At 51.8% G+C, this 24,146-nt stretch overlaps 4 protein-coding genes across 4 annotated transcripts; 1 reads left to right on the top strand and 3 right to left on the bottom strand.

Annotated features, from left to right (window-relative positions):
* Positions 1-126: 126 nt before the first annotated feature.
* On the top strand, positions 127-2,767 carry LOC103972689 (NAC domain-containing protein 35). The gene is made up of 3 exons (XM_009387033.3): positions 127-678; positions 802-1,070; positions 2,172-2,767. The coding sequence occupies exons 1-3, from the start codon at positions 495-497 to the stop codon at positions 2,673-2,675; spliced, it is 957 nt and encodes a 318-aa protein (XP_009385308.2). The 5' UTR covers positions 127-494; the 3' UTR covers positions 2,676-2,767.
* Positions 2,768-7,147: 4,380 nt separating this feature from the next.
* LOC103972690 (premnaspirodiene oxygenase-like) lies at positions 7,148-8,972 on the bottom strand. The gene is made up of 2 exons (XM_009387034.3): positions 8,040-8,972; positions 7,148-7,953 (listed from the first exon to the last, which is right to left on the bottom strand). Exons 1-2 carry the CDS (start codon positions 8,940-8,942, stop codon positions 7,330-7,332), a joined length of 1,527 nt encoding a protein of 508 aa, XP_009385309.2. The 5' UTR covers positions 8,943-8,972; the 3' UTR covers positions 7,148-7,329.
* Positions 8,973-10,170: 1,198 nt separating this feature from the next.
* On the bottom strand, positions 10,171-11,952 carry LOC135597819 (premnaspirodiene oxygenase-like). Its single transcript, XM_065091343.1, has 2 exons — positions 11,022-11,952; positions 10,171-10,940 (listed from the first exon to the last, which is right to left on the bottom strand). Exons 1-2 carry the CDS (start codon positions 11,916-11,918, stop codon positions 10,317-10,319), a joined length of 1,521 nt encoding a protein of 506 aa, XP_064947415.1. The 5' UTR covers positions 11,919-11,952; the 3' UTR covers positions 10,171-10,316.
* An 11,005-nt stretch (positions 11,953-22,957) lies between these two features.
* Positions 22,958-23,524, bottom strand: LOC135596510 (cytochrome P450 71D10-like). The gene has a single exon (XM_065088558.1). It carries the CDS (start codon positions 23,522-23,524, stop codon positions 22,958-22,960), a length of 567 nt encoding a protein of 188 aa, XP_064944630.1.
* Positions 23,525-24,146: the final 622 nt, after the last annotated feature.

Here is a 24,146-nt window from a genome sequence, read left to right on the forward strand (position 1 = left end):
TAAACACAAAAAGAGTGGGGGAAAGCGGTCTCGGTCTTCACCTAGAAACTTAAGAGTAAGTGGAGAAACAACTGGTCGCTGAGACGCCAAGAAGATAGTAGAAGGTTCAAATGCCAGCCAGCCGAGGAGCCAATCATTTCTTAGTAGCTGCACGCGACATTTGTCTTCTTGCAGGACGATCTGTTTCTGCATGCACCTCCCATTTCCATGTAGGCCCTCCCCGAGTTATGAAGGGGCCTGACGCAGTCCATCCTTGTGTTACTCCCCTTTGAGATGGGTACAGTGAGAGAGAGATAGGGATCGAGAAACGCAAACAAGGCGACCAGATTTCTGGTGGCTGTATCCAGCAACTGTTCATCATTATCCTGCCGCCACTCATCTAAGATTAAACTGCATGTAGGCGTTCCAATTATTTAAGGGGTTGAGCTGATCAGAGGTGAAGTGGTCGTTTGCTGATTCGAGGCTGCTTCTGTTTATGGCAATTGCCAGCAGCCATGAGAGGAGACGATGACGAGGATGGGCATGAGCACGATCTCGTGATGCCCGGATTCCGCTTCCACCCAACCGAGGAGGAACTGATCGAGTTCTATCTCCGCCGCAAGGTCGAGGGAAAGCGATTCAGTGTAGAGCTCATAACTTACCTCGATCTGTACCGCTACGACCCATGGGAGCTTCCAGGTACGTCTTCTTCTTCTTCTCCTTCTTCTTCTTTCCTCCTACGTACGGAATTCGCTACCGGTGGCATATTTCTGAGTACTGACGACGACACTCTTCCATCTGGAAAACATGGGGTTCTTACAGCACTAGCCACGATCGGAGACAAGGAATGGTTCTTTTACGTTCCTAGAGATCGAAAGTACAGAAACGGGGATCGACCCAACCGCGTCGCCACATCAGGCTACTGGAAGGCAACCGGTGCAGACCGAACGATCCGAACGGAGAACCACCGCTCCATCGGGTTGAAGAAGACCCTAGTCTTCTACTCGGGGAAAGCTCCAAAAGGCATCAGAACAAGCTGGACCATGAACGAGTATCGTTTGCCACACGGCGAGACAGACCCGTATATGAGGGTACGTTAATTTCGAGTGACTCGCTCTTCTATGTCACCAGATCTATCCTTGCTAATAGATATTGTTCTTTGACTGAGTGTCACATACCTGTTAACGATATCTATTATGATTTCTCATGGACTTTCTTTCTTCTTCTTGAACATGCTAGAAGAATATGATTGATTCGAAATTACCAAGAGAAGTTGAGCTTTTATCTATCTCCCTCCCTACTAAGAGCTTTTCCGGTCCTTACACTCTTTCCTTCTTTTGTACTAAATGTTACCAACGATTGCAGCTTTCTTTATGTTTTTGGAAGACAAAAAGTTCGCTTTTGCTTCTTTTTAGAGGTCTCTTCGAAGTTTATTCTTCACTTTAATTTGCTTCTGAAGAACAAAACCCTAAAGAACAAACTTAGGTTTTCAAAGCATATACATACCTCCAGCCCAATTCTTTCTATGTTCCTTCTCGCTCCTTTTCCTACTCGATCAACCTCTCTCTCTCTCTCTCTCTCTCTCTCTCTCTCTCTCTCTCTATACGTGTGTATAAGGCTTCCTTAAGTAGAATGATACCTCGATCTTCTGCAAAGGAACTCAAGAAACGTGTGAAATAGTTATCTTTTTTTTTCCCCCTTATTCTCTCTCATACTTTCTTTGTTATTTTTGCTTTTGATGTGGATCTTCTCTTCTCTTCTTGCATGTCATCTGAATTGATTTCTATTTTAGAGAAAAAAGATACTGAGAATGACTTTCTCTACTCTCCTAACTCTACAAATTCTACTTCCACTATATTAGAAGAGAAAAAAGAGGAAGAAGTTAAACTTTATTGATGGTAACATCATAACCCTTATTTATAGGGTAAAAGACAATCTAATCAATCTCGTAAACTAACGGGATGTCAAATCCCTCTTATTTTGTAGGAATCAAGGAAAATGATAGTCGTCTCAAAGGTTATGAGATCCCTTTTATATGGTAACATTAACATGCTTGATAAACAGATACAGCTGAATAGGCATAGAAGCTTTTCAAAAAGAATGAAGAGACATGAGAAAGGCATTGATTGCCTCTTTGGTTGCCATATCTTCTGATCATAATTTGCTTCTCTCGAATTCCTTTTCTCTGGCAGACTGAAATCTCACTCTGCCGCGTGTATAAAAGAGCTGCAGTAGTAGACCGTCGCCAGCTTCCCGGAACACTCGCTTCCGAGCCATCACGCTCACGAGAGCCTAGAATGGAGAAAGAACACTTCTTTTGTTCATCGACACCGGTCATGGAGATGACACCACAAGCGCCGGGTGGAGCTCCAAGCAACAACTTATCCTCCCCTGTATTGTCGACACTATACAGCACGACCGACTCGATAGCTTCGTTGAGCTCAACTACATCAACGGAAGAACACAAGTCTCGGCTTCACCAATATTCCAAGAACAGTGTAAGCGTTCTGGTACCCGCAAACTCCCTTCTCACTTCCACACTTGACATCGAAGAGCTCAACAAGTTGGCAAGTTACGGCCGAAGCTTGATGAACCAACCGAGTCAGCATCTGCCGGTGATCTCAGCTGAGAATATATGGGAGGACTGGTGGAATCCTCTTCCGGAGGTTGGTAAGGATTATAGTGGTTTCGAGTGATCGTTCACACACACATGTAACATAATAGGAGTACAATAATATATTGTACGGGACCAAAGTTAACGTAGAATAAAGCTTGTAGTTCAATTATATATGTCGTCTCTACTGGCATATACGTACAGTTAATGTTTTGTGACTGAGACTGGTTTCTACTTAGATTCTCTGCGTTGTCACTTTGAGAGAAAGGTATAGAATGATGAGGATATACGTAGTTAAAACATCTTGAATTAGGTTTTATCTTATCGATTTTTTGACTTTTGAACTTGAGAAATAATGAGGCGATGATATGCAGAAGACTTGCAGAGGTAGTTGTTCTGAGAGGTGGACACACATAAAACCTGAGTACCGGTGCGGGGATGTGATTGCAGCCTTGTCTTCACTTGGAATCGTCAGTCACTCCAGAGATAAATTTACCAAAGCCATTGGATTTAAGAGAATCTTGTAATATAGAGTTATTTATGTTGTTCCATTGAGTACACATGGATCTCATTTACTAAAAATGTACATAAGAGTGTAAAGGGTTTTTAGGTTTGGACGTGAATTACCCTAAGAAGAAGAAAACATCTTATAAAACTGCAATGGCATCCCTATAAAATTCAAAAACTTATGTTAATTCACTATGCAGCGGAAAAGGAAAATAGAGAAGATCAAAGAGAACACTGATGAAAAACAATCAATGAGTGAGAATATCAAGAATACTGTAGTTGTATAAGTTTTAACAAGCAATCGTAAGGAAAGGGCCGTATATGAAGATCTTATTAAAAGAAAATTATTTATAGGGAATGAAAACATCTTTCCAGCCTTTTACGATCGAACCACGATTTCTTTTTTCCTTTTTGTTTTTGTCGACGTTTTCTTTCACCGGATGAGTGTTCCCGTGACGTTCTGTGGAGGCATTTGTCGTGTGGAGTGTACAAACCTTCGTCGGCTGGTCAAACAGAGGGAGGGAGGAAGGATAAGCCACCCATTTTGTGTGCAACTCGAGGAAAGATACGATGATGAGGGTAGTGAGGAGGAGGACACCTACGAAGGGCTCCGCTGGCCCGGTTCATGCACCATACTAATGTCATCGTCAGAGACTGGAGTGCTCTGTTTCTCGTTGGAGACCTATCTTTTCGGACAAGGAATCAGGAATCGCGAAGAGAGTTGGATGAGACCGTCACGCAGGGCATCGTAATCCTTTGAACTTCGATTAATAATGGACAAAATTAGTGTCTAAGTCGACCAACTTTTTTCTGTTTTTTAAAGCTTTTTCCATGGAACACAAAGTGATGCTTCTTGCGAGAGGCAGCTCTATCAGACATGCCTTTTTGTGGTCTTTTTAAGTTTTTAAAGCGCTAGCTTTTGCATATCTCTGTTAATGTTCATCTGATTCTGACACCTATGATTTGGATTTTTGTGCTTTTTTTATTAGAGATGGAGATTATTGTCTGATTTGATTTTTCAACCCTCACCTACTTTAATCTTTGTCCCATCTTGGAAAGATAGATTTATCTGATATATAAAATATGAATGAGCATGCTTCAAGATAGCATGATTGTTTTAAAAAAAAATGAATAGATGCTGGTCATGCATATCGGAACTGGATTCGATAATATCATATGTTACGTGAGCAGGTGCAACTCTCATAAGGATACTGATCCTATCCGACTGTAACATTTTATTGTATTTGTACTGTACCGTACATGCATGCATGCATGCATGAATGATGTAGCAGCTACTTCTTTGTGTTTAACAGATCGATATAGCAAGAAATAGTCATGCCGACATTAGAAAGGACTCTTTATCGTCTGAAATCTGGCCATATTTATCGCTTCCTCAGAACAATGTTGTTTCTGTACAAGTTGAGAATGGGCATACATACGCAGCAGCAAATCGAATGAGATCACACACGCACATCTATTCTATCATCTGATTTCTGCAACACTCGGGGGGGTGGCAGGTAGAGGAATTAATCTGTGCAGTAGCAAGCAACCTCAGCTCGGTTTTCCTTTGGTGTCATAGTCTCCTCTGGTTAGAGGTGTTAGTTACATTCATGCCATGGCCTCAGGATTGGTATGACCTGGTTTCAATATGGCTGTCCACATTGATTCCTTGGCAATGAGGCCGAGGGAACGAAGTCAGGTCAGGTCGGGGGTTGGTTCTCAGCTTCTACTACACCCTCATGGTCGACCTAAGATGAAGCTCGATCGGCTTTGTCTACGTCGTAATCCTACACAACAGGTCGATATCGAGAGGGGGATTCTTAACTCGATCCGCTTAAGTTAGTAAGTGGTCTAAGTGATAAAATAGATTTGATCCATTTTCTTAGGCTAGGGGATCGGTATTTATACCTGTGGCGATATCTTGATATGTACATAAGTTGTTAATGGTCATTGATGTTTCATCTGGTGCAGTTGTGCGAGCGATCGATCGATTTGTATGCTCCTGACGGCGTGGGTAGGCCCATTCGATCCCTCGTCGTGTGGTGCCAACCCGAATGGTTCTGGGCGGTGCAGAGTTGATCGCATGTCGTCTGCCGAATTGGCTACGGTTTCTCCAGCGTATCTCACGTTGACTCCTTGGTGGCTGTCGTTGATACATGGGCGGTACAAGAATATTCCTTATCATCTCGTTCACCCCGACAGCGTATCTCACAAGTCTCGCAGAGGGGTTCCGATGCGGAGGGCATCTGTTTAAGCCGTGGCCTTGGGGCCGACGCGGCTCGGTTCGGGGGTCCGTATGTCGGGGATCTCGGGCGACGTTCCTCGGGTTAGTCGGGGTGGCCGGTTGCGGTAGTTTGGATGGAATGTGGCGTCGGGGAGGTGCGACCTCGCCTTCGTTCCTGCACGCAGGTCGGGTCGGAAGCTCGGCCCGACCCCTCCGACGATCAAGTCAGATGATGTGGAAGGGAGTTTTAGACGAAGAAGTAGAAGTTCCAGTTGTGTAGAAGTGTTTTTCAAGTGTATTGTGCTTGTCTTCCCCCCCCTTGTTCGTTTAGAACTCTGTGGTATTTATAGATGAGTTTGATGTTACCTGATGTGCCTGCCTGCAAGGGCAGGATCGTACCTCTGATGGCGTCTGACACTACCGCTGGAGTAGCTTAGAGAACCAAACTGCCGCAGGGTATGGGTGAGCCTCGGTCGACGTCTTTCTCTGCTTCGACTGAACGCGCGGGGTCAGACAGTGGAGTCGTTGACCGGGAGCGGGTGACATCGGCGCATGTCAAATCGACGTTAATGCCCGCTTCCTTGGGCAGTGAGTCGTCCAAGTATGGCTGATGTCGTGGCGTATTGCGTCAAATCTATTTTTACCCTTATCAGGTTCCAAGTACATTACGCGGTGCTTTTATTGGTTGGGATATCTCAAGGCACCCCTTACCGTTGATCAAGCAGTTACTCTCTAGGCAAGCCATGCTCTCTTTGCGCATATGCTTCGGTCTTTTCGACCTAAATCGCTTAGTCTTGCTTGCTCCTTTTTTCGTTCTGCACATAAAATACATTGTAATTAGCTTCCACTTCATCGAAGACCAAGTTATCATATGCCAAATATATATATATATATATATATATATATATTACCAACTAACCGACTCTATAACAAAATCACTTGCTCACAAGGTGTTCCACTTACATCATTTTAAGATTAGACGAAAGCTATTATCCTCTATTATGGAAGCATAATAGAGGATAATGATTTGATAAATAATTATTATTAAAAATAAGGATCAAGGTAGAAGTAAATATGATTGATTTTATTACATTCCTAAAATCCTCAATCAATCATAATTTGAGGATCAACCAATATGATTCATATGTATGATGGGAGGGCAATTAAATCCCTCCTCAAACATATATAAATACACCATATGAATGAAATAATTATTTTCACAATGAATTCTTCAAAATAAATGCATAGAATTTAATTTTTATATAATAAATATATATAACATATAGGATGAGATTTATTTATAAAGGAGACATTTATTAACGTGAAAAGATATGTTTATTCATATGAAAATATATCTATTCGAAAAAAAAAATTAAAAAAATAATGTATTATTTTTAATAATATAATAACAGTATCGTTATTGTTGGTTCCACAAAAGACCTGCACAAGTGATTATCATATATATACGGAGGATTTGAATATATGTTTCTGCTTCTCAAGGATTTGATTGATGCAGATATTTGAGTATGAATCGCGATAGACATCCATATAATTGATGTTGATGTAACTTTTTGTACATTCTGTTCTTTTAAGGCTATGTGCACGATTTTTCCTGACCATTCTGATCCGGAAAATATAAGAAGCTAGTCATGGACATCCTTGGGGTAAGCATCAAGTCTTCTCGTCCAAGGAAAAGTCATGGCGGGTTTAGGATGACCTCACTGCTTGGTCTTCTTCCCCGGAACACATAGGAGAATGGACACTGCATGCCGGTTGTTTATGTTCGAGCAAAGGGAGCAAACTTCATATTGAACTCCCAACTATTACCACCACACAATATATATAGTATATGTAACGTACATTGTATTACATAGAACAGCAACAAAAGGAAAGACAAACTACGGCCAGATCATGCATGCCACCGTACGTATCTATACCAGTCAGTCCACATATAATTTGAGCACACATTTATTTTTAAGTAGTATTCATCTGATTCCTGCAAGACTCAGATTGTGGCGGGCAGAGGAATTCGTGTTGTAGCCATCAACTTCAGCTCAGTTTTCCTTGATGCGACTAGTCCTCTGGTCTCACGCATGTCGAGTTCCTCTGGTTTCATCCCATCGGGCAGCTTCCAGTCGAAGTGTAAGAGGAGACTAGCCAAGGCGAGTTCCACAACGGCGAGGCCGAACCCGATCCCCGGGCATATCCTTCGGCCAGCTCCGAACGGCAAGTACTCGAGATCCAATCCATTGAAACCTATGGAACTGCCTTGGAACCTCTCCGGCTTGAAGGTCTCGGCGTCGTCCCAGTGCCGTGGATCTCTACCGATTGCCCATGCATTGACGAACACACAAGTGCCGGCTTCTATCTCGTAACCCATGACTTCGCACGTCTCCCTGCATCGTCTTTGCAACAAGGGGGCCGGTGGGTGAAGCCTCATCGTCTCCTTTATTATTAACTTCATGTACTTCAGCTCGGATGTGTCACTGTCTTCGACTCTGTTCTTTCCTTTCATGGCTTCCCTCACTTCCTCTTGCGCTCTCTCCATGATCGAGGGGTTCCTTATAAGCTCCGACATGGCCCATTCAACGACAGTCGATGAGGTCTCTGTGCCTGCAATGAACATGTCCTACATATATGAAGGACGAGAAGACTGTCATGCAGGAGATGTTTCCTTACGCGGACTTATCACGTCAATGTTTAATTCGAGCTCACCAAGATCACGGCCTTTACGTTGTCCGTCGTCATGGGAATTTCCAGTTTGGGATCGTCTTTGAGCCTCAGCAGCACGTCGACCAAGTCCACCTCGTCGACACGCTCACTGTTGCTCGTGGCGGCCTTAACCTCGTGCTCTTTGATTACCTCGCCCAGGATGTCATCCATTTGTCGGCGTACGCGCTGCATCTTCGACATGGAACCCGTGAGGATGTCGAGAAAGTTGAGCGACGGAAACGTGTCGGCCAAGCACAAGCCACCGAGCAGGTCGAACGTCTCCTTGATGATCGTGACGAACCTCTCTCGGCGATCCCATCGTTTGCCAAACGCCGCTCGGCAGACGATGGCGTTGGCGAGACCGAACAGCTTCTCGCTCAGGTCGATGTGTTCTGTTTCTGATCTCGAGATGTCTCTCATCAGGTCGAGGGTCTCCTCCGTCCTGATGGAGGAAAAGGATCGGATGCGCTTGGTGCCGAGCAGCTCCATGAAGCAGATCCGGCGCAGCTGCTTCCAGTAGGGGCCGTAGGGCGTCCAGCCTATGTCGGTGGCGCCATAGACAATGACCTGCGCTGCAACCAACTGTGGTCGGGAAGCGAAGGTGATGTCTTGTTTCTTCAAGATCTCCTCGGCGGCTTCACGTGAGGAGGCAACCGCATAGTCTACCTGGCCGATTCTGACGAGCATGAGAGGGCCGTGCTTGCGGGTCAGCTCGCGGAGCGCTCGGAAAGGGAGCTGCCCGACCATGTGGTGCATGCTGCCGATGAACGGCAGATTCCATGGGCCGGGCAGAGGTTTTGGATTTCGGCCTTTGTACTTGGTGAATCCTTTCTTCATCCAGTCGAGCAGGAAGAGGAGGCAGCAGATGAAGACGAAGATGGAAGCGAGCTGAAGCTGCTGTTCCATCGAGTACTCAACTCTGTGTGTCCGCGTGACCAAGTTTGGCCATTGCTTTCCATTTTTATGTCGTGTTCTTCCATGCTCTGTCAGACTCGTAGTCTCTCCAGAAATTTCTTGCTCTGCCAGGCTGACGATATCTGTCTGTCTGTATACGTGAATAGTTTGCTGCTCGCTCGACTCCAAAACTTTTAGCTAAGAATCGTTGGGGAGAATTAATCGATTCGATATCGTCTGTGGATAAACAAAAGAGAAATAGGGAAATCCAAACACCAATATACACATATAAAACAAGAGCTGAAGTAATAAAGGAAAGAAATATATATTAATTTATTTCAAAAGAAAATGAAAACCCCTATAGTTCGTTCATCGGTCGTTGATAAGAACATTTGCCTCTATTTATTTTGCTATACCTCTGAAGAGTCCAAAATAGTTTGGCACTACAAATGTAATTAACTAAAGATGCCTCATCATCCTTCACGAAACCATAGTGTAGGACTTAATTTCACGATTTCTTACTTAATCTAGTACTCGATTTTAATCAGATTTATACGGGAAATCATATCATAAATTTCAATAAAACGCAAATTTGACCTTATCTTCACACAGCATTCGCTGAACGTGGCACGCTGGTTTCGTCGTCTTCTCGGCTTTTGGACCTGTGATGGTCAAGAGTAATGGGGATGGAGCATCTGACAAGTTCGGATAACCCCAAAAGCGATCTCTTATCTCTGGCCTTCCGATCAAGTCTTGGGTAATTGCTGCTGCTTCTCGTCCGGATTCCAGGAAGCTCATAAATTAAGTCTCTCGCTCAACATTGGGAAAGCATCGAACACGACGCGGACAGTGATTGCTTAGCGTTTTGGCTGCGTTGGATGTGCACTTTCGAACGCTCACTCACGTACAGCGTTAGTACTCACCGTTTCCATGGGCAGGGGAGATCGTCGTCTCGCGTTTACCAATGCCTCCTCACCATTTTGCATCGTGATGCCTAATCGATCAAATAGTCGTTTTCCTTCTTCCAGAAAAACACACTGTTAGAAATTTGATTGATCAAATAATTCAATAATAGTAAGGTTAACTACTTCGATTTCCAAAGAAATGGAAGAAGAAGGCCGCGTCAATTTGTGGAAGCCTCCACGGGAGACAACATCAGATAATGTTCCATGGGATTTGAAGGGCTCGTATGTGACAACTTTAATTATATGAAGATGTTATGCATACATACGTTCTTAACAACTCACAAACTTAAACCATTACCAAGTAAATATTATACATACATCACCGAGTTTCCATTAAACGGATCAGCAGCAAACCCAAAGAAACATATGAATACCAGCACACGTACTTTTCACGCACTAATCATCTGATTCCTGCCAACTTTCAGATAGTAGCGGGGACAGGAATTCTTGAAGTAGCAAGCAACTTTAGCTCGGTTTGCCTTGGTACAAGGAGTGCCATCTTCTCACGCATGTCGAGCTCCTCGGGTTTCATTCCATTGGGCATCTTCCAGTCGAAGTGGAAGAGGAGATTAGCCAGGACGAGCTCCACCACGGTCAGCCCGTGCTCGATCGCCGGGCAGATCCTTCGGCCAGCTCCGAACGGCAAGTACTCGAAGTCGAATCCCTTGAAATCTATGGAACTCCCCTCGAACCTCTCCGGCTTGAAGCTCTCGGCGTCGTCCCAGTACTGCGGATCCCTGCAGATCGCCCATGCATTGACGAAGACGCGAGTGCCGGCTTCTATCTTGTAGCCCATCACTTCGCAGGTCTCCCTGCATAATCTTGGTAACAGCGGGAGTGATGGGTGAAGCCTTAGCGTCTCTTTGATAATTAGCTTCATGTAGTTTAGCTTATCCATGTCACTCTCTTCGACCCTGTTCTTTCCTTTCAGAGCTTCCCTCACTTCCTTGTGCGCTCTCTCCATGATCCAGGGGTGCCTGATCAGCTCCGACATGGCCCATTCAACGACGGTCGATGAGGTCTCGGTGCCCGCCACGAACATGTCCTGCGCGCGCCAAGGACGACGAGATCGTTACACAATAATACTTGATTAGCATTAGTATGACAGGAGTTGATCCGGCCTCACCAGTATCGCAGCCTTTATATTGTCCATCGTCAAGGGAATTTCCAGCTGCGGATCGTCCTTAAGCCTCAGCAGCACGTCGACCAAGTCCTCCATTCGCCCACCATCGTCGTCCGTGACGGCATCATCCTGGTGCTCCTTGAGAATCTCGTCTAGGACCTCATCAATCTGATGGTGAAGCCGGTGCATGTGTGACATGACACCGGTGAGGACGTCAAGGAACTTGAGCGACGGAAACGTGTCGGCCAAGCAGAAACCTCCTAGGACATGGAACGTATCCTTGACGATCGAGACGAAACACTCTCGATGCTCACGGTGTTTACCGAACGCCGCTCGGCAGGTGATGGCGTTGGCAAGACGGAACAGCTTGTCGCTGAGGTTGACGGGTGCTGTTCCCGACTTGGAGATGTCTCTCATCAGCCCATGGGTCAGTTCCGTCCTGATGGAGGAGAAGAATCGGGTGCGCTTGCCGCCGAGCAGCTCCGTGAAGCAGAGCCGGCGCATTTGTTTCCAGTAAGGGCCGAAGGGGGACCAGCCGATGTCGGAGGCGCCATAGAGAACGATCTGCGTTGCGGCGAGCGCGGGACGGGAAGCGAAGTTGTCACCATGTTTCTGTAAGATCTCCTCGGCGGCTTCGCGTGAGGAGGCGACCGCAACGTCCACCTGGCCGATCCTGACGAGCATGAGGGGGCCGTGCTTGCAAGCGAGGTGGCGGAGTGCGCGGAAGGGCAACTGCCCGATCAGGTGGTGCATGCCTCCGATGAGAGGTAGATTCCAAGGGCCGGGTGGAAGTCTGGCGTTTGGGCCTTTGAACTTGGCGACACATTTCTTCGTCAAGACGAGGAAGAAGAGGAGGGAGCAGAGGAAGATGGGCATGGAAGGGAGTTGAAGCAGATCCATGAAGTGGATGCGAAGGTGAAGACACCTACGTCAAAAGCAATTTTTGGGCATCTTATAATGGTTGGTGTTAGTGTAAGTAACTTTTTTAGCCGTGGCCTCGGGGCCGTCGCGGCTTGGTTTGGGTCCGGAAGGCGGTGATCTCCTTGGGGGCGCTCCTCGAGGTCTCCCGGCGGTCGAGCTCGGTGGTTCGGGTCGGGAGGTCGGTTCGGCAGCTCGGGTCACCCGGTCGGGTCGGCGGCTCGGTTCGGGAGGCAGCTCGGGTCACCGGGTCGGGTCGGCGGCTCGGTTCGTCCCGGTCGGGAAGAAGCTCCGCCGCAGCTTCGGGAAGAGGCAACACCGTCTTGCACCTGCACACGGGTCGGGCCGGGAGCTCGGCCCGACCCCTCCGACGATCAAGTTAGAGAAGGATGTGGGGGGGATTGTGGATGAGGCAGAAGAAGAGCCTCTCAGTCTTGTGTTTGAGTCAGTTTCCCTCCCCCCTTTGCTTAGGACTTCGGGGTGTTTATAGAGGAGGTTTGATGTTACCGCTGGGGTTGTGTGGGAGGCCGAGCTGCTGCAGGGTACGGAGAGCCTCGGGCAGTGTGTTGCTCAGGGGGTTGCATGGGAGATCGGGGGATCGCAGGGTATGGGCGAGCTTCAACCATTACCTGCTTCTGTCCCGTTCGGCTGTGCTGGGTCTGCCATTTTTTGCCATATCATATGCCCCCCCGAAAGGAGCTATGCGTCGGTTCTTGCATGCAGGGGGTCCGATGCATGGCTTTTTACTTCAGGTGGGCTGGTCATGCATATCCGAGGCGTATGACGTAGGCGGGCTAGCCGCGTGGACGTGTCTCGTGCAACATGGGGCCGAAGTGTGTAACTCAGTCAGGAAGCCGAGCAGGGTTAGACTCGGGGCCGATGGAGCCGATGAGGGCTGAGGAGCACAACGCAGGCGTGATCTCGGGAGGCATAGAGCAGAGGGCCGAGGAGCACAACGCAGGCGGGGTGACCGCGCAGGTGTGATCTCGGGAGGCGTAGAGCCGAGGGCCGAGGAGCACAACGCAGGCGGGGTGACCGCGCAGGTGTGATCTCGGGATGGCGTAGAGCCGAGGGCCGAGGAGCACAACGCAGGCGGGGCAACCGCGCAGGTGTGGTCTCGGGATGGCGTAGAGCCGAGGGCCGAGGAGCACAACGCAGGCGAGGCAACCGCGCAGGTGTGGTCTCGGGATGGCGTAGAGCCGAGGGCCGAGGAGCACAACGCAGGCGGGTTGGCCGCGCTGGTGTGGTCTCGGGTGGCGTAAAGCCGAGGGCCGAGGAGCACAACGCAGGCGGGGCAACCGCGCAGGTGTGGTCTCGGGATGGCGTAGAGCCGAGGGCCGAGGAGCACAACGCAGGCGGGGCAACCGCGCAGGTGTGGTCTCGGGATGGCGTAGAGCCGAGGGCCGAGGAGCACAACGCAGGCGGGGTGACCGCGCAGGCGTGATCTCGGGAGGCATAGAGCCGAGGGCCGAGGAGCACAACGCAGGCGGGGCAACCGCGCAGGTGTGGTCTCGGGAGGCGTAGAGCCGAGGGCCGAGGAGCACAACGCAGGCGGGGTGACCGCGCAGGTGTGATCTCGGGATGGCGTAGAGACGAGGGCCAAGGAGCACAACGCAGGCGGGGCAACCGCGCAGGTGTGGTCTCGGGATGGCGTAGAGCCGAAGAGCCGAGGAGCACGACGCAAGCGGGCAGGCCGCGCAGGCGTGGTCTCGGGTGGCGTAAAGCCGAAGAGCCGAGGAGCACGGCGCAGGTGGGCAGGCCGCGCAGGCGTGGTCTCGGGTGGCGTAAAGCCGAAGAGCCGAGGAGCACGACGCAGGCGGGCAGGCCGTGCAGGCGTGGTCTCGGGTGGCGTAAAGCCGTAGAGCCGAGGAGCACGACGCAGGCGGGCAGGCCGCGCAGGCGTGGTCTCGGGTGGCGTAAAGCCGAAGAGCCGAGGAGCACGGCGCAGGCGGGCAGGCCGCGCAGGCGTGGTCTCGGGTGGCGTAGAGCCGAAGAGCCGAGGAGCGCGACGCAGGCGGGCAGGCCGCGCAGGCGTGGTCTCGGGTGGCGTAAAGCCGAAGAGCCGAGGAGCACGACGCAGGCGGGCAGGCCGCGCAGGCGTGGTCTCGGGTGGCGTAAAGCCGAAGAGCCGAGGAGCACGGCGCAGGCGGGCAGGCCGCGCAGGCGTGGTCACGGGTGGCGTAAAGCCGAAGAGCCGAGGAGCACGGCGCAGGCGGGCAGGCCGCGCAGGCGTGGTCTCGGGTGGCGTAGAGCCGAAGAGCCGAGGAGCGCGACGCAGGCGGGCAGGCCGCGCAGGCGTGGTCTCGGGTGGCGTAAAGCCGAAGAGCCGAGGAGCACGACGCAGGCGGGCAGGCCGCGCAGGCGTGGTCTCGGGTGGCGTAAAGCCGAAGAGCCGAGGAGCACGACGCAAGCGGGCAGACCGCGCAGGCGTGGTCTCGGGTGGCGTAAAGCCGAAGAGCCGAGGAGCACGACGCAGGCGTGGTCTCGGGTGGCGTAAAGCCGAAGAGCCGAGGAGCACGACGCAGGCGGGCAGGCCGCGCAGGCGTGGTCTCGGGTGGCGTAAGGCCGAAGAGCCGGGGAGCACGACGCAGGCGGGCAGGCCGCGCAGGCGTGGTCTCGGGTGGCGTAAAGCCGAAGAGCCGAGGAGCACGGCGCAGGCGGGCAGGCCGTGCAGGCGTGGTCTCGGGTGGCGTAAAGCCGAAGAGCCGAGGAGCACGACGCAGGCGGGCAGGCCGTGCAGGCGTGGTCTCGGGTGGCGTAAAGCCGTAGAGCCGAGGAGCACGACGCAGGCGGGCAGGCCGCGCAGGCGTGGTCTCGGGTGGCGTAAAACCGAAGAGCCGAGGAGCACGGCGCAGGCGGGCAGGCCGCGCAGGCGTGGTCTCGGGTGGCGTAGAGCCGAAGAGCCGAGGAGCGCGACGCAGGCGGGCAGGCCGCGCAGGCGTGGTCTCGGGTGGCGTAAAGCCGAAGAGCCGAGGAGCACGACGCAGGCGGGCAGGCCGCGCAGGCGTGGTCTCGGGTGGCGTAAAGCCGAAGAGCCGAGGAGCACGGCGCAGGCGGGCAGGCCGCGCAGGCGTGGTCTCGGGTGGCGTAGATCCGAAGAGCCGAGGAGCACGACGCAGGCGGGCAGGCCGCGCAGGCGTGGTCTCGGGTGGCGTAAAGCCGAAGAGCCGAGGAGCACGACGCAGGCGGGCAGGCCGCGCAGGCGTGGTCTCGGGTGGCGTAAAGCCGAAGAGCCGAGGAGCACGACGCAAGCGGGCAGACCGCGCAGGCGTGGTCTCGGGTGGCGTAAAGCCGAAGAGCCGAGGAGCACGACGCAGGCGGGCAGGCCGCGCAGGCGTGGTCTCGGGTGGCGTAAAGCCGAAGAGCCGAGGAGCACGACGCAGGCGGGCAGGCCGCGCAGGCGTGGTCTCGGGTGGCGTAAGGCCGAAGAGCCGGGGAGCACGACGCAGGCGGGCCCGCCTGAGCGGTGTACCTCGGTCGCAGCCTGCCTGCACCGAGCACCTCGGCAACTCTCTACCAAAATCCCACCTCAGCGCGGCCTGCCCGCTTGAGCGGTGTACCTCGGTCGCTGCCTGCCTGCACCGAGCACCTCGGCAACTCTCTGTCGAAATCCCACCTCAGCGCGGCCTGCCCGCCTCTGTCGTGTACCTCGGCCGCATGGTGCCCGAGTCCACGTCCTCGCGTCCTGCCCGCCTGCGTCGTGCTACTCGGTCGCATGGCCCTTGCGACCACGCCTGCGCGGTCTGCCCGCCTGCGTCGTGCTCCTCGGTCGCGTAATGCCCGAGACCACACCTGCGCCGCCAGCCGCCAGCGTCGTGCTCCTTGGCTCCATGTTCCCGAGACAGATCAGTGCCGCCAGTACGCCCGCGTCGTGCCCCTCGGCTCCATAAACCCCGAGACACGTCTGCACGGCCAGCCTGCCCGCGCCGAACTCCTCGGCCATATCCATCGCCTTGCCCACCTGGGTTACGTCCCTCGGCCGCAGCCTGCCTGCGCCGAGTGCCTCGGCTCCATGCTTGCCGAGTCCACCACCTCAGTCGCGTAATGCCCGAGGCCGCCACCTCGGTCGCTTAATGCTCGAGGACACCCCCTTTGGCTTCACGCCACCCGAGACCACACCTGCGCGGCCTGCCCGCCTGCGTCGTGCTCCTCGGCTCTTCGGCTTTACGCCACCCGAGACCACACCTGCGCGGCCTGCCCGCCTGCGTCGTGCTCCTCGGCTCTTCGGCTTTACGCCACCCGAGACCACACCTGCGCGGTTGCCCCGCCTGCGTTGTGCTCCTCGGCCCTCGGCTCTACGCCATCCCGAGACCACACATGCGCGGTTGCCCCGCCTGCGTTGTGCTCCTCGGCCCTCGGCTTTACGCCACCCGAGACCACACCTGCGCGGTCACCCCGCCTGCGTTGTGCTCCTCGGCCCTCGGCGCTACGCCATCCCGAGACCACACCTGCGCGGTTGCCCCGCCTGCGTTGTGCTCCTCGGCCCTCGGCTCTACGCCATCCCGAGACCACACCTGCGCGGTTGCCCCGCCTGCGTTGTGCTCCTCGGCCCTCGGCTTTACGCCACCCGAGACCACACCTGCGCGGTCACCCCGCTTGCGTTGTGCTCCTCGGCCCTCGGCTCTACGCCATCCCGAGACCACACCTGCGCGGTTGCCCCGCCTGCGTTGTGCTCCTCGTCCCTCGGCTCTATGCCTCCCGAGATCACGCCTGCGCGGTCACCCCGCCTGCGTTGTGCTCCTCAGCCCTCATCGGCTCCATCGGCCCCGAGTCTAACCCTGCTCGGCTTCCTGACTGAGTTGCGCACTTCGGCCCCATGTTGCATGAGACACGTCCGCGCGGCTAGCCCGCCTACGTCATACGCCTCGGATATGCATGACCAGCCCACCTGAAGTAAAAAGCCATGCATCGGACCCCCTGCATGCAAGAACCGACGCATAGCTCCTTTCGGGGGGGCATATGATATGGCAAAAAAATGGTAATGTGACACGTCATCCCCCTGACCAACTCACTGCCCGAGGCTCGCCATACCCTGCAGCAGCTCGGCCTCCCACGCAACCAAAGGTACAGTCCTACCCTGCAGACAGCTACACCAGGTAACATCAAACCTCCTCTATAAATACCCCCGAGCCCTTGGCAAAGGGGGGGATCACACACTCAACAGACGGAGGTTTCTCCTCCTCCTAAACCCCCTCCGCATCTTTCTCTAACTTGATCGTCGGAGGGGTCGGGTCGAGCACCCCGGCCCGACCTGTGTGCAGGTGCGAGACGGTGTCGTCTCTTCCTGGCGCTGTGGCGGAGCTTCTTCCCGACCGGGACGACCCGAGCCGCCGAACCGACCTCCCGAGACCTCGAGGAGCGCCCCCAAGGAGATCACCGCCTTCCGGACCCGAACCAAGCCGCGACGGCCCCGAGGCCATGGCTAAAAAAGTTACTTACCGTAACAGTAATGACACAAAAAGATGTTATTATTACTTTCACTTTTAACCTTTAATTTAATTAGTACTCTCCTTACTATATATATATACATATATATATATATATATATATATATATAGAGAGAGAGAGAGAGAGAGATCTGGCTCTTTCTCATGTTCTGAATTGGGTAAATTTTTCTCTCTTTTTCTCTCTTTTCGAATCATTACAACAGAAAGAAACATCTCAGCTGTCGTTTCAAAATAATCGTCACGATTTTCTCGTGGCATATATTTAATTCTATTTATGTCCTTATCTCTTCTTCCCACTAGATGATTAATTAAAACCAGCGTCCGAGCTTCCCTTTATATATATATATATATATATATATATACAACAATGATTTCCGCATGACATGTATTTAATGATAGCCGGAGCTTCTCCTGTTGGTCTTTCGAATGGATTTTCAACTTAAGACTGCTGGCTGGTCCTCCGTTGTCTATAAATTTATCATATTTACTATGTTGAAAATTAAATTAAAATGAGGAGGGCCGACTTGTGCAATAATGCATGCTTTGTGTTTGATTGGTTTCTGATGTGTGACCAAAGCAACGGATATGCTAAAAAACTGAGAGCCGACGTTTCGGGACTCGATCAACAGATTACTGATTTGGAGATATCGTGGGAATTTTACAGACCGCAAATAGCAGTTGCAATGATACTGTTAGTGTAAACAATCTTGAGCCGTGGTCTCGGGACCGACACGGCTTATTTCGGGTCCGGATGATAGGAATCTTTCCGGAACGACCCTTGAGTCCGTTGAGGTGGTCATCTACGATGGTTTGATCGGGACGAGATCGTCGTTTCCTCCGAGAGGGGGCTCCTCGCTTGGACGTTTAGTGGGAGGCCACCGTCTTCACACCTGCAAACAGATCGGGTCGGGAAGCTTGACCCATCCGACGATCAAGTTAGAAGATAGTGGGAGGAAAATTCTTTAGCTAAGTGATGCTTTCTCCTTCTTGTACCTCCTCCTCCTCCTCCTCCTCCTGATGAATGAGAGGGTATTTATAGGGAAGGTTACCGTTGTTTGATGTGCCTGCTGGCAGGGAGCAAGATCGTACTCCTGGTAGCGTTTGACACCGACGTTGGCGTGGCGTGAGGGATCGAGCCTGAGCAGGGTGTTAACGTGCCTCGATCGGCGTTTCAATTTGCGTTGACCAGGTGCTGTAAGGCGGCATTTGGGCCAGCTGACTTCACCCGAATCTTATCGTAATTATTATCCTCATCAAATACCAAACTTAATTGGGTGACCCAACAACGGACGGATACGGATAGCTTTGCCCTCCTTGATGGGAAATACGATCTTTGATAGGACGGATACCAAACTCACATCAATCCTTTTTCTTTGTTTCCGCACCGTCTTTTATTTCCTTTCCTGGTGCTTTCCACTTTGAAAAAACATAAAAAGGAAGAGCATTTAAAAGAAAGGGTAATTTAAAAAAAAAATTCTTCATTTTTGATAAATTCTTTGCTAAGGTCTCTTTTTTTCTAAAATTTTCATTGAACGATTTTTTATCCAAAAGATGATATTGTTCTCCTTATCTTTGTTGTCCCATCTATCCCACCTCTGTTTGTACCATCGTTCATCAGTCATCCTCACTCACATGCCTTCGATTGCAACCTTCACTGTCAATGTGACAATTAGGTTGGTAAAGCAAGGACGATTGATCTGCACGTTTTAATCGTCTCCTTCGTTCCACTATCCCCACCTTCATCGTCCTCATTTGTCACTATCGAGATGTCTGATCATCCTATCATCATCACTAAACGCACACCCTCCCACTGTGGTGTGGATCTGAGTGAAGGGAGCAACGAGTGAAGATGACAACGATAATAGAAGAAAATGGGCGGGGAGAAGAGGTAAGAGCGATTACTAGGCGGGCAATGTAAACTTTTAGAAAACAAATAAATGTTCAATGAGAATTTTTTTTTAAAAATAAAACTAACTAAGATTTTCTCAAAATAAAAAAGCTTTTCTATAAAAAATTACCTTATAGAAAATGGGGCGATGTTGTGGGAAACAACTTTGAGCCGTGGCCTCGGGGCCGACGCGGCTCGGTTCGGGTCCGGACGACGGGGATCTCCTTGGGGCGTTCCTCGAGCCCGTTGGGGTGGTCGAGTGCGGTGGTCCGATCGGGACGGTGTAGTCGTCTCCTCCGGGTATGAACTCCTCGCTTGCGCATCCGACGGGGACCTTGGGCTTCGCACCTGCACAAAGGTCGGGCTGGGGTGCTCGGCCCAACCCCTCCGACGATCAAGTAAGATGATAATGGAGGGAGTTTCAGATAAATAAGTGTTTATGTGTGTCTTTCCCTCTCTCTGATGAACGAGAGAATATTTATAGGGAAGCTTACTGCTTCCTGAGCTGCCCGCTTGCAAGGGGCAGGCTGGTAGCGTCTAACGCTTGGGTTGGCCTGGCGTGAAGAACGAAGCCTGAGCAAAGTGTTTAATATGCCTCGATCGACGTTCCGATCTGCATTGACCAGGTTCTGTCGCATCAATCGAGGCGTGAGGTGTCATTTGACGTCAGCCGAGTCTTATCATAATTACTATCCTCATCATATTCCCCCCCCGGAAAGAAGCTATGCGTCGCTCGTTGTAACGGGAGTCCGAGACATGGCTTCAGCTTTCAAGTGGGCTGGCCACGCAGGCATGTTTCTGGAAGCATGGAGCCGAGGAGCACGACGAAGGCGGGCTGGCCGCGTAGGCGTGTCTCGGGAAGCATGGAGTCGAGGAGCACGACGAAGACGAGCTGACCGCGCAGGCGTGTCTCGGGGAGCATGGAGCCGAGGAGCACGACGCAGGCGAGCTGGCCGCGTAGGTGTATCTCGGGGAGCATGGAGCCAAGGAGCACAACGCAGGCGGGCTGGCCGCGCTGGTGTGATCTCGGGAAGCATGGAGCCGAGGGACACGACTTAGGCAGGCAGGCCGCGCTGAGGTGGACTCGGGCAGTCTATGGCCGAGGGACGTGGCTCGGGCCGAGAGGCCACCCTGAGGGGGGCTCGGCAGTCTACGACCAAGGGATATGGCAAAGGCCGAGGGATACGACTCAAGCAGGCAGGCTGCCCTGAGGTGGACTCGGCAGTCTACGACCGAGGGACACAACTCAGGCGGGCAAGCCTCCCTGAGGTGGACTCGGCAGTCTACGGCTGAGGGACACAACTCAGGCGGGCAGGCCACGCTGAGGTGGACTCGGGCAGTCTACGACCGAGGGATATGGCAAAGGCCAAGGGATACGACTCAAGCGGGCAGGCCGCGCTGAGGTGGACTTGGGCAGTCTATGGCCGAGGGACGTGGCTCGGGCCGAGAGGCCGCCCTGAGGGGGGCTCAGCAGTCTACGACTGAGGGATATGACAAAGGCCGAGGGACACGACTCAGGCGGGCAGGTCGCGCTGAGGTGGACTCGGGCAGTCTATGGCTGAGGGATGTGGCTCGGGCCGAGAGGCTGCCCTGAGGGGGGCTCGATAGTCTACGACTGAGGGATATGGCAAAGGCCGAGGGACATGACTCAGGTGGGTAAGCCGCGCTGAGGTGGACTAGACAATCTACAGCCGAGGTACACAACCCAGGCGGGTAGGCCGCGCTGAGGTAGACTCGGGTAGTCTACGACCGAGCCGTGTAGGTTCAGAAGGGTTTAAGCCGGGGCCAACCACAAGCTGAGAGGGGGTCAGGCAGATACTGAACCTTCGCTCGGAAGAGACTGAGGCAGGGCTTAGATTTCTTTTCATGAGAACTACATTGGGTAGCCATCGTGGGTGCTTGACCTGTCTTATGGAGCCCGCGGTTAGAAGTCGTCCCTTCTCCTCACAGTCGCCCAGGCCTCCGTTGCGATGTACCGGTTAGCCCACTGGAGCATCTCTAGCACCGTGGTGGGAGGTCGCACCGCGAGGGACCAGAGGAATCTGGAAGGTCGCAGGCCCATTATAAACGCTTTTGTTTGAGTCCGATGAGCAGTGTCGCGGAGGGCTTTGGCCATGCATAGGCTACGAAGTGGAGCTCAAAGTCATTGGCGAGCTGGTTGAAGGAAGCAATCGTTCTGGTCTTCAAGCCGCCATACCACGTGTGGGCCGGCCCTCTTAGAGTGGTAGGAAACGCTCTGCACATCAGGGCATCAGAGGTTCCGTATAGCGTCATTTGGGCACGAAAAGCGGCTTCGTGGTTTGCTGGGTCGGTAGAGCCATCGTAAGCATCCAGAGAGGGGAGCTGGAAGTCCGGGGGGACTGTCAGATCCCGTATCTTGGGCGTGAAGGGAGACCCTTGGTGTGCGTCCTCCCCGAGCTCTCCCTTAGACCCACGAACATCTTTCTACACCTCGTCAAGTCACTGGCTAATGAAGCGCAACTGGGCCCGCAGGGAGTCCGAAGAGGGTGCCTCGGATTCCGGGCGGGCGCTTGGGTTTGCCATCACTGGATCCCCGAGTGGGGTCGGTCAGACCCGAGGCGAAGTGGGGGGCTCCGATAGTATCATGTGGGCCCGAACGGGCGCCTTGCGTTGTCGTAGTGGTTCGATCGCGGGCGGGTGCGCCAGATGAGAAACGAGCGGGATAATGGTTTGCACCATTTCCATCAGAGCTCGGACTTGATGGGCGAGATCCTGAAAGGCCTCGGTGACACGGGCGTTGAGTCGGCTGGGGCGCCGTCGGGCGGCGACAAGCCCGGGTCGTTGAATATTCGCCAATATCGTTCGGAGGTCGTGGTGGGGTGTTCGTCATGATGGTTTCCGTGCGGGGGATGTTCCCCCGAGGCTTCGGTCGGGTGTGACCTCTTAGTCGTGGGCTCATCTGAGCCGCTCGGGTGATCACCCGACATTTCGGGCCCTCCTTCTAGCGTCAAAATGTTAGTGTAAACAACCTTAAGCCGTGGCCTCAGGACTGACGCGGTTGGATTCAAGTCCAAATGATGGGGATCTTCCCAAGATGGCCTTCAAGTCCGCCGACGTGGTCGAGTGCGGTGGTCGGGACGGTGTCATTATCTCCTCAGGGCAGGAACTCCTCGCCTTCGCGTCCGGCGGGGTCCTTTGGCTTCGCACCAGCACAAAGGTTGGGCCGGGGTGCTCAGCCCGACCCCTCCGACGATCAAGTCAGATGATAGTGGAGGAAGTTTCATATGAATAAGTGTTTTTGTGTGTCTTTCCCTCTCTCTGATGAACGATAGGATATTTATAGGGAAGCTTACTGCTTCCTGAGCTGCCCGCTTACAGGGGGCAGGCTAGTAGCTTCTGACGCTTGGGATGGCGTGGCATGCAGAACGAAACTTGAGCAGGGTGTTTAATGTGCCTCGATCAACGTTCCAATCTGCATAGACCATGTGTTGTCGCGTCGATCGAGGCGTGAGGCATCATCTGACATCAGCCGAGTCTTATCATAATAACTATCCTCATGCGAGCAGATGAAAATATGACATAGTATGTGCTAGAATTAGAATTGTATGTGAAGTTTGTCTCGTACTTTACTAAAAAATAAAATCTTATATATATATATATATATAGCGAGAGAGAGAGAGAGAGAGAGAGAGAGAGAGAGAAGCTTAGAGCTGCTGCTCCTCTTGCTAAACACTCCATGGTTTAGCAAGAAGATGCAGTCGTTGTTTTCTCTGGAGCACTAACCCAAAAGCCTCACTCATGTCCAAATCCTCCGTTGTCAATCCACCAGGCAACTCCCTATCAAAGTGATAAACCAGGGTTGCCATTGCGAGCTCTAAAGAGGCAATTGCAAAGCTCATTCCAGGACAAATTCTCCTTCCTGCTCCGAATGGAATGAACTCGAAATCGTTTCCCTTGAAGTCCATTGCACCGTCCCCGATGAACCTCTCAGGTTTGAATTCGTCAGGTGCTTCCCAATGGCTTGGATCTCTGCTTATGGCCCATGCATTCACGATCACTCGTGTTTTCTTGGGAATGTTGTATCCTTGTATTTGACAATCCTCCATCAGCTCTCGTGGAACCAATAGCGGGACCGGCGGGTATAGACGTAATACTTCCTTGATGATGGCTTTCAGGTACACCATCTCGTCCAACTCCTCCTCTTTCACCGTTCCTTTTGTTCTGCTCGCTATCCCTCGCACTTGGTGTTGTAATTTTGCCATCATTCTTGGACTCCGGACGAGCTCCGCCATGGCGTACTCCAGGGCAACATATACGTCTCGGTAGCACCACTAAATATATCCTGCAAGTCGATAATGTTGAAAAAATGAGATCGTTTGATGAATCTCAAAATAAACACTGCAAGATTGAAATAAGCACCACAATAAACCTAAATAGGGGGATGGGAGTAGTTTAGATTGCTCTAGTTTGGATGTAGCAATTTGGAGAGAGGGTTCCCCCTATCTCGTAAAAGAAATCGGTTCGCTATACTATATATAGTAACACGTGAAAATAATAATCACTTGCCTGAGGGCATAAGATACGAATATAATTAATACAATATGACAAACACACAGTGAACTCAAGAAAGTTATCTACGTACATACATCACTCACTTTCGTATGAAACGAATTATAATTTGTCATTAGTTGTTATATGTGCTATCCATCAAAAAAGCAAGCAAATATTGGAACAATGAATATATCACTTGTAATTTAGGACGAGGAAATCATACCATCAGAAGTGCCTTATGGTTTGTAATATGACAAACACACAGTGAACTCAAAAAAGTTATCAACAGACATACATCACTCGCTTTCTTATGAAACGAATTATAATTTGTCATTAGTTATATGTGCTATCCGTATAAAAGCA

This window comes from Musa acuminata, chromosome BXJ1-11, assembly GCF_036884655.1.
Source record: "Musa acuminata AAA Group cultivar baxijiao chromosome BXJ1-11, Cavendish_Baxijiao_AAA, whole genome shotgun sequence".
NCBI lineage: Eukaryota > Viridiplantae > Streptophyta > Magnoliopsida > Zingiberales > Musaceae > Musa > Musa acuminata.